Below are 18,614 nucleotides of genomic sequence, written 5' to 3' on the forward strand. Positions count from 1 at the left end.
ACATTTGGTAATCTTGATAGCATATCGGCAACTATGTTTTCAGAACCTTTCCTGTGCTCTATTCCAAAATCAAAGGCCTGTAGTTTAAGTGACCACCTAGCTAATCTCCCTGTTAAGTCTTTCAAAGTCATTAACCACTTAAGACTAGCGTGATCAGTCACGATGGTGAAAGGCATCATCTCTACATATTGCCTGAACTTTTGGACAGCCATTACCGCAGCATAACATTCCTTTTCGGTAACGCTATAATTTCTTTGACACGAATTCAACTTTTGCGAAAAGAATGCAATGGTATGTTCCTCATTTTCTCCGACTATCTGATACAAAACAGCTCCTATACCATATTCGCAAGCATCGCATTGCACATAGAACCTCTTAGTAAAATCCGCGTGACGAAGCACTGGCGCTGATGTCAGAGCTTTCTTCAAATTTTCGAATGCAATTATGGCTTCTGGCGTCATTACAAATTTTTTGGATTTTTTTAGTGTATCTGTAAGAGGTGCAGATATAACTGAGAAGTTTTTAATAAATCTGCGGTACCATCCTGCAGTACCCAGAAAACTACGGACTTCTCTCACAGATTTTGGAATTTTTATTTCCCTGATTGCTTTCACTTTATCCGGATCAGTTTTGAGCATTCCACCCCCAACAATAAATCCTAAATATTTCAATTGCTCGAAACAAAATTGAGATTTTTTTAAACCTATAGTTAAGTTGGCTTTTCTGAGACAGTTTGCCACTTCCTCTAGTAATTGCAAATGCTTATCGAAGTCATTTGAGATTATTAACAAGTCATCCAGATAGATAAAAACGTTGTCTTTTAAAGTTTGTGGTATAACCTTATCCATCAATCTGCATAAACGCTGGGCCGCGTTGCAGAGTCCAAAGGGCATAACCCGAAATTGGTATAACGGTCTCCCGGCAACGGTGAAAGCGGTATATGGTCTGCTTTCTGGCTCCAGTTCTATTTGCCAGAATGCGAACTTGAGGTCAACGCTACTGATAAAATATGTTTCATCAATTCTACTTAATATACCGTCTATATTTTGTAAGGGATACGCGTCTTTAATAGTCAGTTTATTAAGTTTTCTCGCGTCCAAACAAAATCTATTTTTACCAGGTTTCCTTACGATTGTGGTTCTGTTACTCCACGGACTCTCACTAATTTCTATGATATTTAACTCTAGCATGTTGTCAATTTCCTTATAAGTTATTTCCTGTACTGCTGGTGAAATAGGATAATGTCGATCCTTTATCGGTTCGGCACCATCTATTAACTTAATAGAATGCATTTCTAAATTAGTTTTCCCCAAACCTTTTTCCTCAAATGTATCAAATTTAGCAATTTCTTCATCTAATCTACGTCTCTGTTCAATATTTAGATCATGAGGTCCCATCCTATAATTATCTCTATCCTGCACAAAATCTTCTAAAACTTTATCTATGGCTATTTCATCTACACCTATAACATCTGGAGCTAAATTAAAAGTTCGCCAAAAATCTATTCCTAAGTATAAAGGCTGTTCCAAATCAGGACAAAGATATAGAATTAGGTTATCTTTCTTATCTTTGTACTTTATGGATAAATTTACTTTACCTAATATTCTATGGTGTTGACCACTTGCAGTCTTCACGTTGGAGAATATTGGTATTATTTTTAAACCTAATTCTTCTACTACTTCTCTACATCCTTTTCCTAATATGCTCACTGAGGCTCCACTATCTAATAATCCTAATATTTCCTTTCCTTCTAATTCTACATCTACATAAATACGATTATCACTAAACTTATCTATTCTAGTAACAGAATCCACAATCATCTTTTTAAATTCCTGTTTCTTTCTGTACTTTTCTCTAATTTTTAAAATTCTTTGTGATAAAGGTTTTCTATGCTTTTCAGTATTAAATATTCGTGTTCTAACGTAGTTATAATAGTCTTGTCTTGTTTCTATAGGCAATTGGTGTCTTATATTGGGCATATATTTAGCTATTTGTTCCCAATGTTCTAAATTTGTATTATCCTTTACTGTTATCTGACGTTCTAATTCTCCTTGTTGGGATTTTTGGATTGACGCAGGTCCCCAGTCATTCCCACGCCCCGTTTCACGTTTCCCTGACAAATTGGGCAGTTCGGTGTTATGACGTTTGGTTTCCCACAACGGTAACAAAACAGTGTCCTATCTGTCGAAGGACATTCCATGAAGACGTGTCCAGGTACCTTACAGTTCCAACATATTAAATTAGATTTTTGTTGATTTAAATGTATCGCAGACACTTCTAAATCTTCAGTCATATCCCCTTCTAAGTTTGTATAATCAGAATGATCTAAATATACTTCACTCACAGGTCTAGATGATCTTGCTGGTGGCTGTAAATTTCGACTATCTCTACGAGGAAAATTTCTTTCGGCCTCATTGCACTCGATTCTAAGTTGTTCTACTGATGAAACCGAAATTGGATACACTATTCTAGCGACACTTTCCTTTACGTTACGTTTCAAAATCTTTATCATGTCATATTCTGGTATGGACTGAACCAATTTAGCACGTATCTGATTCATAGCATGGAAGAATTGATCGATTGACTCATTAAAATTTTGTCTTCTCTCCACTAGATCACGCATTATTTCAAAATTTGACCTGGATGTTTGGTACTGACTCAGTAATGCTTGCTTCAAACCTGGCCATTTAACTCCAAAATGTGTTTGGACGAATAACCAGTACCAATCCTTGGCTGGACCTGCTAACAATAGATGGAAGTCTCTTTCTAATTCCTCAACTGGGATTTCATATTGAGCCTGTAAACGCTCTATACGGAATATGAAATCCTCTACGCTCATTCGTAAGTTATTCCCATCAAAAATAAGACCCCATTTATCTATTCTTATCCACATTTTAGGTAACTCTTTATGCACAGATATATTTGGATTAGAAGACATATTTGGAACATTATAATCCCTGAAACGATAACCAGTGGGTGCTTGATTGTTGCCAAAATTTCCATTGAATGGTAAGTTTCCTGTTAAATTTTCACCATAATTAGCATTAAACTGTATACCTGTGGCTTGAGAAATTTGATTCTCGTTGCCATTTTCTCGTGACACAAAATTACTATAAACGGATCGAGTTGGTAGAGCTGGTATAGATATAGGTGTTCTGTTTTGACTGTTGTTTGACAATGCCTGACCTTGACTAGTCCCTGGAATTGCGTTTAAATCTACACTAGGTGGATTAATATGAATATGTTCTGTGACTCGTGCTTCACTTACATTATTGTTATTGACATTAGTTGGCTCTGTAGCTTGACTATTTCGGGCAGCAATTTTCGAAAGATCTCCTACAACCTTCATTAAATCTCCTATTGATTTTCTAACTTCTTGCATCTCACCCTGAACCATACTTCTAATTTGCTCCTGTAACGTTTTCTGGACTGATAATGCTTCATCAGCCACAAGATCTCTTACTTCTGGTGTTATTTCTTCACTCATGGCACTATTATTGGCAGAATTCATGAGTAATCCTGTTTCAGTGGGTAAATTAGTAGATGTGCTAGGCCTATTCGAAATTATAGTGTTAGATAAATCCCTAATCTGACCCTCATTGGCCTTACTATTATTGTCATTCATTTTGAATGTGGGTGTTCTAACTCTACGCTGTTTTGGAGACAATGGGTTATAAGTTCTGCTCGTATCAAACTCAACTTTTCTTTTCCTATCTCTAAATTGGGCTCTAGTTTCCCTATTCATCACCGAATTACGCAAAAAGGTCTATTATCATTATAATTTTGAACTAAATAAGAAACAAAATATTTACGTTTCGTATTGCAGATAGATGTTATAATCAAAAATATTAAAATAGTTTGTGAATATGGTTTTATGAATATGTATGTATATGATATGTATATAAATAAAATCAAAAACACTAAAGAATTCAAAAAACTAAAATAAATTTAACTTAATATAAATGATAAATAATAATAATAATGCGTAAAATAAGAATTAATAAATCTAATAATAAAATACTATACATATGCTAAATAATAAAATCTATCTCATTAATACTAAAAATACTATCTTAATTACATAAAAAACATAAATAATAAAAACAATCTAAGCTATATAAATTCAATACAAATAACTATAAACAAAAAAAAATATAAAAATAATAAATATATACGTAAACCTTAATAAATACTTAAATACTTGATTTTTTTACGATTTAATATTAAAAAAAACAATAAGGTTATTATAAAAACTTTTTACTACTTTCTTCAAAATTAACTTCTTTAAGGGATTGTTGATCAGCGGCGGTACAACGGTTTTTAAATTTTTTTGATTCTCTGCTAGAGAGCTATTGTGATATTGCCGTAAATCATACTAAAACAAAAGTAAACACAATTAACGTCCTTATGTATTTTACACTTCTAACGATAATTGTTAGAGGGCAGTATGGAATGAATGTCGACACAACGGACCTTGAGTTATTGTCTCAAGCGGCTGTCGCTTTTCATCCATGCTGTTTTGCACACAAAGATTCAAACTGAAACTATTAATCTACTAATAAACAAAACTCAAGACTAGGTGTACATTTAGACTGATCTAAGTGTCAATTCTAAGGACTTTCCTTTTTCTTGAATGAATTGGCCGAATATTTTTCTTGTTTACACGTAATCAAATATCGTAGAATAGTTCATACAACGGACTTCTTGGTTTACATACCAAAAACGGATATGACTTTATTCCAATATATCTAATCACTCACACAAAAAAAAAATATACGATAAACTATTTTTCGAATCTAATGGTATATTGTCTAGTGCATCGTTCTTTTGCACTACCTAAATTTCTATTGGGCGCCATTTCTGTTACGAACCTTTTTTATCAATGCCAGCACTTACCCTGCCAACTCTGCGGCATCATCCCATAGGAGGAGTTCTCAACCCTCTGGCTAGGTCGCAACAAGAAAAATTCTAAAATGAAATACTAAAAAAAAATAAACACTTACACATTATTGACAATACCACTTAATAGGGAGGTAGGTATTGACCTCCAATCGCCCTTATTCCCAACCATAACTGTGGTAGATCCCTGTCTCTTTTTCCACAGTCCCATAAACCCGCCTTTCGTCGCCCTGTCTGACTCAACAATCCCCCAAAAGATTATTTACTCAAAATTTTTCATTTTTCTTAAAACATATAAATATAACAGTTTTATTGATAATTCTCTATCTTATTTATATTACTGATATTTCTTAATATTTCTAACACATACATACTAATACTTAATAATAACATTCACTAATTTTAATTTATATCAGATTCCTAAATTTTTATTATATTTTTTTTTTTATTTGGCCGTTACTTTTTGTTTTTAAACATTTTTCGTACCATACCGCAGAAAAATGTAATTATTTTTTTCTACAATTACTTTATTTTTTTCATATATTCTATATTTTTTTCTTTTAGCTTCTTTAAACACTCAAATTGATATCCTCACTTTCGGATTTACGATTTACTACCTACGCCTGAAGGAGCTCCCTAATAACGTTATATCGTTTCGGCTGTTTTGTTTTTCCGCGCCTAATTTGAGCACTTAAGGTAACTAACTTTATATTTTTTTTCTGGATTCTTTTCTTTTCTTTTAAGATATGTTTTAATAAGATTATATTTTTTTTCTTCTTAGATGTTTTTTTTTTCTGGCCTTAAAGGAATCACTTACAACTAAACACAAAACATACAACACTACAATCTCGAAGGACACAATATTTTCTTCACAATGCACAACTTAAAAATACTTTAAATAATTGTTAACTTAATCTCTTCTTTTCTCTTTCTTAATCAGTCTCAGTTAGTATGTTAACTAATAGTTTAATTTTTTCTTTTAATAAATGTATTGTCTTTTTTTTATATTGCCTAATGGCTTAGTTTTTTTCCATACATATAATTAGGATTTTTTTTTTTTTATAAATTGTTATTTGGTTTTTTTTTTTTTTTTGTCTCAGTGCGAAATTTTTTCCAGCCTCTACTTATTTGATGTTATTTCGGTTGGATATGTTGATAATAAATAAAAAAAATATAGGTATATGACTTACCTGGCTATTTCTCCTGTGATTTATTGGTCATCCATCACTAGTTCTGAGATAATAGCCAGCTATATGGAAAACACAGAATGTTTAATATTTTTTTCTTTACACATCTATATCAATCCATATTCACAAACTTATGAGACGAATTCATACAAAGATTTTTCAAATTTGTTAGTCTATTACACAATAAAATGTATTCAAACAAAATTTTTAAAGCTGTTACAAATTTGATAATAACTTGCATGAATTCGACACGGATACAATTGTTTAAGAATATAAATTTTATTTTTGTGTTTCTGTATATATTTTTTTGTTTCTACTTAACAACACTTACGTTTTATATATTTTCTTATTTTAGCCACACAAAATATAATTATTTATATCCTAGTGTTTCTCACTAGCACTTTCTTTGCGGTTTGATGGTTTATTTTTGTTCATAAAAAATATTCAAATTTTCCTTTAGATTTTTAGTTTTCACTTGAGCACTGTTTTACACTATCTCATGTTGTCTTCCTAATTACTACTCCTTTTATACCATTGACATCTTATATACAGTCAATATTTTTACCGGGCTTATTTCCCGCCGATTCTTATATATTTTACATATGTATGACCATATTAGGAAATTTTCTTGTAATTCATGTGCGAGTTTTCCCGCTTACATATTTTTTTTTATATATGTCATACATATCACCCTTTTGGTTTGTATGGTTGTAGGCCCTTAACTACCTTTCCCGCGAATAGTAACGTATTCTGTATACATTAAAAAAAATACATTATACAAAATTTATTTATATGCACAAAAAAATTACATACACTTTTCGCGGTATTTCTTTGTCTAAACAAAATTAATTATTAAATATATGTTCCTGCCCTACATCCTCCCCCTACAATACCAGGCGTTCAGTAATTTTAGCAACTTACAAAATTTCATTCATAATTAACTAATTTTAAATTTTACTTTTTTCAAAATTAATTATTTTGAATGAAAAATGCAACCCTGCATACATTTTCTACTATAGACTATGCTTACTAAACACAGCTTTTATACGAGTAATACTCACACAGCTGTTATTTACTCACACATGGAGTACATTTCAATGGACGATGGTAAGTATTCTTAAAATGTCTTAATATTTCTTTTCTTTTTCTATTTTCAGGAATCTTGGACAATCATTTGGACATGGGAATGGGTAATTATGTATTGTTCCAATTGTTTTTAAATAATTTATTAATAAGTTTTTTCTTTCTTTTCAGATTATCAGACATATATACATGAAAACAAGACAAAACATTCAAACAAAAAAAAACAATCAAACAAAAAAAAAACAATCAAACAAAAACAATCACCCAAAAAAAACAAAAGAAAATAAAATCCACTGAGATTGGGCAGGAGTAGTGGCTCCAATCCTAGTTAGTAGCCCGTCTCCATAAAGAATTTATTAAATCCACCGGGATTGAGCTGGAGTGGTGGCTCCATGCACATTTATTTGCCAATCCCTAAAATACAAAACTAAATCCACCGGGAATGGGCTGGAGTGGTGGCTCTAATCGCATGTAGTAGCCCATTCCTTTTAAAAATAATATTTTGGGATAAAAAAAATACGAGGCATTAGGAGTGTAGCCTCTTCCCAACAGCAAATCTCCCGTCCCCCCACGCAAAATTTTTTTTCAACCCAGTGGCGTATCTAGGGGTGCGTAGCTCAGTGGCGTGGATCCCTAGGTGATTTTTCTCAGTTCCAACTGGCGTGCAACAATATATAAAAATCTCGTCACAATGTTAGTGTTTGAACTCCTCCGAAACGGTTCAACCGATTTTTATGAAATTTTGTATGTATGTTTGGTAGGTATGAGAATAGGTCGTAAAGTATATTTCATGCCGCTAGGTCATTAGGGAGACCCTATCCAGAATTTATTTTTACAATTTGTTGCCCAAAAGTTATTTTTCGCATTTTATTTATTTGGCATTAAAAAATACGATATTTAAGTATTTTGTATGAGCAATATCCAAATATCAATATTTACCTATTTTTATGAAATTTTGTACATATTTTTGGTAGGTACGAGAATATTATATTTCATACCGCTAGGACATTAGGATGTCCTTATCCACCCATTTTTTTAATATTTTTCGCAAAAAAATTTTGTTTGTATTTCTCTTCATTTGGCATCAAAAATACCAATAATTCACTTAGAATACATTCGTTATTTTTTATTTAACAACCGAAATATTCACTAGAAATAATTTGTATGGCAGAACAACGTTTGCCGGATCAGCTAGTAAACCTATAATAAGTTTAAATATTAATTATGTATATGGCAATGGGGACGGAACGAAAATCGGAATTCTATAATATTTTGTAAACATGGCCACACAAAATTTAAAGTTTGTATGACCATAAAGAATCTGTATACAAAATTGGAACAAATTTGGAACGGGTAAGGTCCGATGTCTTGTCGAAAATGTTTGTTGCCTCCCAAAATAACTAAAAACATTTTATAGAATACAAACTAGAATGACAAACATTTTTTAAAGTTTTATGTCACATTGATTTGAAGTTTTACATACCAGCTAACCATACAAATTCTTGTCATTTTTCATTTTGTTAAGCAAACATCTAATTTATCGATCAACATTGAAAATATAAATAAATTTACTTTAAACATTCACAGGAACTTAGAATGAGTTTGACAAAAGAAAAAACGAAATTGTTAAAAAAACTACGCAAATCCAGAATTTCGGTAAATTACAATGAGTTTTAAAAATAAACCGCCATTTCAAGATTTACTACATAATTTTCAAATTAATTTTTTCTATTTCTAAAATTTACATAGAATATCACATCGGATGTTGATCAAGAGCAGAAACAAAATACAATTTTACCACAACGTGTATTTTTATATATACATCCTAAATCCATATCATACCCGGTAGATGATATGCCATCGGGTAGGGTGGAAATTGAAGTGGAACATCATTATAATACAATAACAACATTGAGTGATCGTTTTAAGCCACGAAATGTTATACAAGTAGACGAATTTGAAATTGAAAGGCCTACCTTCAGCATCACCATCGAACAAGACAGTTTGGACGATATAACAATGTTAAGCGATTCACCAATTATGCTCACCCTGTACGTTCATACACAAAGAATGTCAAATGCTACAGAAATTTCGGAGCAAGGTCCTTCAGGCCAAGAATATATAGGAGATACTTTGCTAAGTGATGTTCGTATACCGGTAGCTCAAGGTTTTATCGATATAATGGAACATTTCAATAAAAAACGTAGTCGTTGTGCTGATACTGTGTATTTATATCCTTTGAAAACGTTCGGCCAGAGTTTGACTTGCAAAACAGAATGGGAAATATATTCCTTACATCCTCTTTTAAAAAATATTGTATTTACCAATGTCCTTTTCATTACTCTCGGTTCTCTCTATAATATCAAGGAAGATCTCATGGATGATTGCACAGATTTAGTGGCCCATCTATCGTTTATTTCGAAAATGCCTAATGTAAATAATGAATATGATAAAATATTTATTTGTAAATTTACAACATTTTCCAAAAGTATCATATCCACACAAAACTTATCCAAAACATGGGAATCTCTCAAGAATTTAGAATTTGAAAACACAAATAGCATGGGCATAGTCTTTGAATCTAAATTAAATTTGAATCAATTATTTGTGAATCTTTTGTCGACGGAAAATGTGGAATTGAATATGGGTAAAATAAATATTACTGAAGATTTTGCATTAATATGCAATTCAATGCATCGTTATGTACTAACTGATATAATGCAGAAAGCATTAGAGGATATATTGTCAAAAAATCAATATCAAATTATTCTTGAAATATATTCGAAGCAGGATGAAAATAAAATTTTGATGCAAGGTTTTATAGATTTGTCCATATTTATGTATCCGGAAGGTAATTTTTTTTGACATATTTCCTAAATCGTGTCTTTAATTGCCTCCATTTTTTCAGTAACAAACTGTTCTTTTGCCATTGAATTAAGACCACCTGACTATAAATCTAATTCTCAAGTTTCCACCAAAGACACTGTAAAAAGTGGAAAAAGTAAAAGGAAGAGTAAAAATGAATCACATTCTCAAGAGCAACCTATTAAAGAAAATAAAATACCATTTGCTATTATACAAATATGTTTAAATACACCGATTACAAATCCTACTCAAGATATGAACGAAAGTTCTAATCACAAAAAACAGCGTCGCAAATATGGACAATGTACGGCATCAATATTAACGAAACCTAACCAAAGCAATTTACCCACCAAGTGTGAACAAAATTACAGAGCATTTGATGATTTAGTACGTGAAATATTGGATTATATTATTATAAATAATATTAAAACTATGAATGATGATAAGGAATTCTTTTGCCATCAGTTGAGCAATACAACTAATAAAATAATGAAATTGCTAGCATGTGATTTCAATATTAAAGTACCAACAAAAACTAATATTGAATTTACGGTAAGGTTTTTTGGCATATAATTTACACACAAACCTGTGAAATAGAATGAATTAATTCTTAAAATCAAAGTCATTTTTTTCTCTACATCATTCCTTTAAACAATTCATTACGATTCCTTAGTACTTCAAGCGTATTGAATGCATGGAATTGAGAATTAATCCTTTATTCAATCGTTTAAGTTTTCTTTAATTCAAATCCATTACAAAATAGCTTAATAAAATTTATTGAATGATTAAGGCTAAACTAAATTTTTTTCAATTCATTTTGTAAACCATTAAAATCGAAATAAAACTGAATAAAAAAAATATTTTCATTCAATTTGAATTAGATTTTAATTAACACAAATAGAATCATTCAAAGTAGAATGGTAAATTTTATTATGAATTAGTTCAACAATGAATAAATTATATTCAAATAAAATCCTTTGAATCAATTGCTGATAGTTTTAATTCTGAATTAATATTTTAGTGAATTAAGTTTAAATTTAATTAATTAATTCGAATCTCTGTTTACACATTACAACCTAGTTTTGTTCCTGTTCTCGTTAGGTTTACAAGTTTCTATCAGATTTGACTGGAATAAAAATAATATCAAATAAAATAAAATATAAAATATGTTTTAAAAACGGAACCGATTTTCGGTACATTCTGCAACTATTATTCGTAATGAAATTTTTATTTTATTTATAAAATATAACTTTTGTTAGACTAAAACCTGTAATATGACTGATGTGGGGACTCAACTATTTATTTCCAAATTCAATATTTTTATTTTTCATTTTATAGAACCTTGTCACAACCGTTTATCGTGAATTGATATCTCGCATTTATGGTTATTTAAATAAATGCAGCCGCAATGCTTTGAAAAATTGTGCCTTTACAATCACGACAGTGCAACATTTTATTCTAACAAATATAACAATGGCCAAATATTTGTACGAAGTTGGAAACTTAGAAATGGCCAATTTTATTATGAATAATCTGCGTGTAGAATATCCTAACAATTCAATGTTGGACTTTTATATATTACTATATGATATTGAAAGAGGAAACCTAGAATTGGTTAAAGAATATTTGGAAAAACCTCTGGATGATAAAGACATGGAGGGTGAATTATTTACGTAAGTGGAAATTAGTATAAAATGCAAAATCACATAACTTTTTTAAAACTGTTTCAAAAATAAGGCTCATTAAATATTAAATATACTGTTTAGTACAATAGTTTCGTTCATTTCATTAACAACATTTTTTAAATTCCCCATTAAATGCATCTAGAGGACTAATTAAAATTTATATTAACTATAAACTGCAATTACAAGATCCTGAGCATACTCAAACGGCTGATGAAGATCTTATAAATGCTCTAACCAAATACAACATGAGTCATAGTCCAAAATCACTTACGGGCTGGATATTATTATATTGTCTGTATAAACGATATAATTACCAACCAGGCATGGCATATTGCCGTTGGAAATATGAAAATCTCTATGAAAGTTTGTTTGTTAAATTAGAATTTATTCCAAAAAGTCTTTGGGAAATATATATGCCACATAAAATCAGTTTAAAGTCGTTAAAAGGTCAAAACTATATTAAAGTTTTTGATAAATTGCTGCGTTTGGGTTTATATAATTTTGCTGAATGGGTTTTCAAAGAAATAGCCGATGAATGTATGGATATTGAAATATATTTTGTCTCAAGCACATTTATGATTTTACACAATAAGAATCAGGAGCATATGACGATAAAAACATTTACAGTGGATGATAAACTTGCAAATTTCTTACAGATGGTATTTTATTTGAAAATGCAAAAATTCATATAATAATTATAAATTTATTTAGCGTGCTACATTATCTCTAGTTAATGGTAATTTGGAACATCTACGAGATGCTAATGGTCCAGCCTCTATTAAACACTATCAGAACATTATTGAAATTAAAGAGTTGGATAACTTTAATCCTTATCAACTAGGTTTATTTCGCTATGCATATAAAATGATGGAGGAGGAGATGTATGAGGAAGCTAGTCAGATTTTTCTATATTTTTGTGATGATAATAATAATTGTATAGTAGCATCTGTTGGCAGAGGAAAAGCTTGCTATTATGTAAATATAAATATTTAAAAAGTTTTCGTTAAATGGCAATATTATAAAATATACGATTGTTGCTTGCAGCTTGGCCAATTAGAAGAAGCCGAAAAATACTTTGCCTTAAGTACTAAATATGGCATGTACATGCCAAATATCTGGGCGTATCTGGCATTAATTAACTTGAAAAGAGGCAACAATTATAATGCTCTAGAATGTTGGAAATATGCAAGATTAAATCAAAATACTGAAATTCACATAGATATTATAAATGAATTAAATAAAATTAATTGTAGCGATGTCTTTCTATATGTGGATGTTCCTAATAAAATATGAATTAATTCAGAATTTTCTGAATTGTAAGCAAATTTTGCATTTAGCTTACAAATCCGTAAATTTTCATGAAAAAAGTATTATTTTTTGTCATTTTGTGTAACAAATAAAAATAATTTAAGTTTGAAAACTTAAAATGTTCTTTGGAACACTATTTTTTATTACAATAAAATTAATTTGAGTTTTTTTTTGCTTATTTTTATTTTGTTTGTGCATATTTAAACTTGCCTTATTTTTAAAATAACGTTTTTTGTATAATAGTTTAACAGCTAATAATTTCATTGCTATTTTGTTTCACTTTGCATTTCCTCTCTCATACTGAAACAGCGGCGTAGCACTTAACAAAAGTACCTTAAAAATACACCTCTACATATTCAGCAAAATTATCTAACTGCGTCTTTTTTCATCAAGCAGACATTTTGGTATTTCGTGACTGTATTGTGAAGAAAAAATATTACAGTTTTGTGTGTGAAAAAAGTGAAAAAACAAATATCAAACTAAACAAATATTTAAAGTAACATCTTATCAAACAATAAAATCCACCTATTTATTAGTTTTAAATACAAACAAATTCTTATTTACTTTTGAAAATTTCAAAGACAACAACATAACAAATACATATTGAAGGTTGTTGGTGCAATTGAAGTACAATTCTAGAGAAAAAAAGAAACTCGGAAAAGTAGAAGAAAAATGGTATCGAAGAAGAATTTCCAACAAAATGGCAGAGTCAATCAACAGCAGAGACAAATGCCATATAAGAAACCACCCTTAAAACCACCGATGATGCAGAATTTCAATAATCCCATGTTTAATGTCAGTCAGATACCTGACAATCCCGGCTATTTAGATTTTAATTTACCCACACCACCGACTATGTCAAATAATGCGACTGGTAATGGGCCTGCCAACAATAAGAATGTCAATGGCAACGGCAACGCTGCTGGCACTGGAACAGGCCAAAATAAAAAGAAAAATAACAAAAATAAACAGAGAAATCAACCACAGACACAACAACAGATGATCCCACATAATGGTGGCGGCAATTGGAAGAATAAAAATCAACAAGGTGGTGGCCCAATGAATCCACGTTTTAATGGTGGTGGTAACGGTGGTGGACGTAATTTCCAGCCTATGGGCAATCGTAGGAGTAGTCGTTTGATGGGACCCATGGGTGGTCCACGTGGAATGGGTCTTATGGGCCCACAAATACCACCACCTATGGGTTTCCAACCGCCCATGATACCACCTATGCCAATGGGACGTGGTGGTCCTCCACTACCGCCTCCCATGGGTGCACCCATACCACCACCATTCATGCGTCGCGGCAATGGTCCTATGCCACCACCAATGCCGCCGATGCTGCCGCCCCGCATGGGTCGTGGCATGCCACCCGTACCCTTTAATGGCCCCATAGGCGGTCCTGGTAAAATCAACAAAAAGGGGGGCAAAGTTAACAAAAAGGTTACGAAAGGCAAAAGTACAATAAAAACTTTAAAAAACCTAATCAATCAGTATCCATTAGACAAACCCTGGGTAAATGATGAGATACGTGGGGAACATGATAAAAAAGTGGATATTGAAAATCGTCTAAAGGGTAACAAGGATGATGAACTTTTTGCTCAATTTAAGGTTCAACGTGATAAATTTGTAGCAATGTATGAGGCTGCTCGAGAAGAGCATTTAAAGAAAGAGGCTGCTGCAGTTAAGGCTAAGGTAACTTGATTCCCTATATTATTTTCTCCTACTATGTAGCACAGTTTTAAATGTTTATTTTTGTTTTGATATCTTTGAATTAACTAAGTTTCCAGGAAAATAAAAAGGAAGGGTTATTTGTGATTGGTGATGGTTAGAAAATTGTTTTAAACAATTTTAGTAGTTTTAGCAGACATAAAAGCAATTCCCAGGCGTGTTATATACATTTCTGTTATAGTTTGTGTTCCCTAGTGTGAATTGGGCTAAAACACTGGATTTACTCGAATAAAGTTATTTACTATGCTACACTATTTTCAATATGGCAGCAATTACCTTATATAAAACGTGAAAATATATCCGAAATATTGAATAAAATAACACTTAGAACTTTGGGAGAGAAAAGTTGATACAATGATTCTTTGTCCAGTGACTAAATTGATATTCTCAAGCTATTATAACAATTATTTCTGTAAAAAAATTTGTGTATAACAGTTTTTTTCTATAGACCAATTTGTCCCGTGACTAAATTGATATTCTCAAACTATAATAACAATTTTTTGTGTAGACAAATTTGTGTATAACAGTTTTTCTATAGAACAATTTGCGTATAACAGTTTTTTTCTATAGAAAAATTTGTGTGTAATAGATTTTGCTATAAAAAAATTTGTGTGTAGTTGACCCTATAACTTATCTGAATGTAATTTGGGTTATTAAACTTAATCTAACTGCGTCTATCTAACTGCGTCCGTCGGTTTGTTTTGTCAATGCAAATCTAACCGATTCGAAACGATTAAAAGGTAAAGATAATTCTACGGCTTAATTCCGTAACGCAGATGTAGCATTCTCCAACAAAAAAATGTATTAGCAAAGGAAAGCTAACCTTACTGCCAACTGTGGAATATCGTTTAATTCTGAATATAAATATTTATAAAAACAAACTGTATAACAGTTTTAAATAATTGAATAGTAATTTAAAAAAAACAAGTAAGAGTGCTATATTCGGCTATGCCGAATCTTATATACCCTTCACCTTTGTTGTGGATGCATTATTATTTTTTATAATTAGTATATATGTATGTACATTGCGCACTTTCAGCGTACAGCATCCTAAATTTATCAAGAACAAAAAACACCAACAACGCCAAACGAAACAAAACACCAAAAGAAAAAACAAAATACGCAAGGCAATGAAACCAACACACATCCAAACATACGTTTAATTGTATAAAAAACAACAACAACGCCAAAAGAAACAAAATACGCAAAGCATGCACATTCAAACATACGATTTGTTGATTTTTTGTCAAAAAAACCAACACACAACCAAACAAACGTTTAGTTGTATAAAAAACAACAACAACGCCAAAAGAAACAAAAAAAAAACCAAATACACAAAGCTTGCACACCCAAGCATACGTTTTGTTGTTTTTTTGTCAAAGCATGCAATACATTGTGTTTTTTGATGAAATTTTCAGAGGTTGTCTCGGATTTTTGCTCATATCTCCGTTATTTATGGACGGATTTTGCTGATTTTAAATAGCAAAATTCTCGAAAGTATGTCTGACAGAATTGTTGAAGATTTGGATCCCGGAGATATCTGGGGCCTTCAGAAAATTGATTTCAACAGACAGACAGACGGACAGACAGACGGACATGGCTTAATCGACTCCGCTATCTATAAGGATGCAGAATATATATACTTTATAGGGTCGGAAATGAAAAATGTAGAAATTACAAACGGAATGACAAACTTATATATACCCTTCTCACGAAGCTGAAGGGTATAAAAACAGTCCCCCTTGTCGGAGGAAGATTTGTTTACAAGCAATCCTTTATTAGACTTTGATATGTCTTTTTAGCTGACTTTTTGTGGTCAATTAGCACCCGTACATTTTAAAATATCTAGTTATGTAGCTGATCAAGTAACCAGTTTGGTAGCTAGTAAGATAACTGACGCTATTTAAGCAGTTTGTGAATCCAATGCGTTGACTACTTTGAACCAGCTATTAGACAGTCTCATTGTAATCAAAATGGGTTAGGACATGCACGTGTTAAAATAACTAGTCAACCTAAATGATGGATAAAATCACTAGTTCACTACTGCAAATCACTACTGTCTCCTAGAACTGCTGGGAAACGTTTAGTAATTTTATAAAACCTTAGTAAAGCTATATGTATATGTTTTATTATTTCATATCACTTTTTTTCTATTGCACCTACATTTTTAATCTATTTCTTTTTATTTTCCTTATGTTACTACTACTAAACTATTAACAAGAACAACAAAAAAAGATAAAGAGATAAACAAAAAGAGGTTAATTTTTATTTTTAATTTTCTTTTGAATAAAACTTTTTACAGGATGAAAAAGACAAACAAACAAATAATACAGCCAAAAAGGACGATAAAAAAGAAGCAAAAACAAATGAAACTAAAACTAAAACAGTTTGAATGATTTACCAAGAGTAATATAAACTTCTTGAAAAAGTAATTTTTAAAAGTAGTAGAGAGAGCTTCAGTATCAAATAATAAGAAACAAAAAATAAAAGAAATTAAACAATACATAATCAACCACCCCACTTACATCTTTTTTTTTCTTAAATAGAGTCGAAGCGTCAAATAAATTATAGAAAAACCAAGATAAAGTATTTTCTAATTATGAACTTTAAATGCTTAAACTAAAAAAACAACAACAACAACGTTACAATATAATAATAATTAATGTGTCTCTGTCTATTTATTAATAAAACAAAATTAATTCAATAAATGTATCAAAAAATCTTTAAAGAATCAAACAATGATTAATGGTAATTTATTAAATAATTTTTTTGCAAAACTAAAATGGAACTACGATTGTTTTAAAGACAGCACTTTGCTGGCCGTAAGTTTAATTGATAAAAAAAAATAATTATATACAAAAATTAAAATAAAACAAAATAATAAATTTAAGTCCTAAATTTTTGAAGATGATGATGATTGTTTACATACACATCTCTCTCTATATAATTATAATAATAATTAATTTGTAAACTGAACAAGAGTAACTATTTATTAAATTAAATTCTAAAGTTTGATGAACAATTTAAAAATTGAATACTAATAACATAGTTTTTTGCTATTTTTTGAAATATGTATTGTATACTACTCATTATTTGTAAAGCATTGGTAAAAACTAATTTTCTCTTGAAAACCAACAAATGTTACAACTAATTAGTGTGTTAAAATTGAAATAAAATAAATTTGCTTTTGCTAATCGAATGATTTTTTGCGGTTTTCTATTTTGTCCTGAACAAACCGTTATATGTTCGATTATTTTATTTTTTCAAAAACTGAGTTGCCCTTGTTGTGTAAGCAATAAAGGAGTGAATGAAAACTGCATAAAAAAACTCATTAAGTTAACTATTTTTTTGCTTGTAACAAATTATGAAATGTTCATTTCAATGGAATATACATTTGATATGAAGATGGTGGAAATAAAAGAGCTCTTTTTAAATTTGTATTGTTTGTCTTAATTTTCCAACATAATGAAGATGAAAGAAAAACAAGTTAAAATTATCCCAAGCTAATTAGTTTTCTTTGTTAAAAACAACATTACCTTTTAACAAAACGCTATGCTAATTTTGGCTTGTTCTTTTTTTGCAACAATCTATCTAACCACCTATTTAATATTTTATTAAAATTTAGTATGTAATTAAACAAATATAAGATTTAATTAAATAAAACAAAAAACAACATACTGAATACAATTTAACGTAGTTTTTTATTATACATATTGCGATTTACAAGTAAGTATTATTATTTTTGAACATTTGGAATTTATAGCATGATTTGTGTACATTTTGAAAACTATCACAAGAGTTATACATATACAAAAAAGTTGCTGATATATTTATTAGGCTTCGTTCCAAAATAATG

General features: G+C 30.5%; 2 protein-coding genes across 2 annotated transcripts; both read left to right on the forward strand.

Moving 5' to 3' along the window:
• The first annotated feature begins 8,694 nt into the window (after nt 1-8,694).
• On the forward strand, nt 8,695-13,012 carry LOC135957823 (uncharacterized). Its single transcript, XM_065508627.1, has 7 exons — nt 8,695-8,825; nt 8,919-10,020; nt 10,078-10,586; nt 11,373-11,707; nt 11,862-12,378; nt 12,431-12,694; nt 12,764-13,012. The coding sequence occupies exons 1-7, from the start codon at nt 8,766-8,768 to the stop codon at nt 13,010-13,012; spliced, it is 3,036 nt and encodes a 1,011-aa protein (XP_065364699.1). The 5' UTR covers nt 8,695-8,765.
• A 411-nt stretch (nt 13,013-13,423) lies between these two features.
• fs(1)K10 (female sterile (1) K10) lies at nt 13,424-18,445 on the forward strand. Its single transcript, XM_065507401.1, has 2 exons — nt 13,424-14,722; nt 17,061-18,445. The coding sequence occupies exons 1-2, from the start codon at nt 13,700-13,702 to the stop codon at nt 17,148-17,150; spliced, it is 1,113 nt and encodes a 370-aa protein (XP_065363473.1). The 5' UTR covers nt 13,424-13,699; the 3' UTR covers nt 17,151-18,445.
• Nucleotides 18,446-18,614: the final 169 nt, after the last annotated feature.

Source organism: Calliphora vicina, chromosome 4 (genome assembly GCF_958450345.1).
Source record: "Calliphora vicina chromosome 4, idCalVici1.1, whole genome shotgun sequence".
Taxonomy (NCBI): domain Eukaryota; kingdom Metazoa; phylum Arthropoda; class Insecta; order Diptera; family Calliphoridae; genus Calliphora; species Calliphora vicina.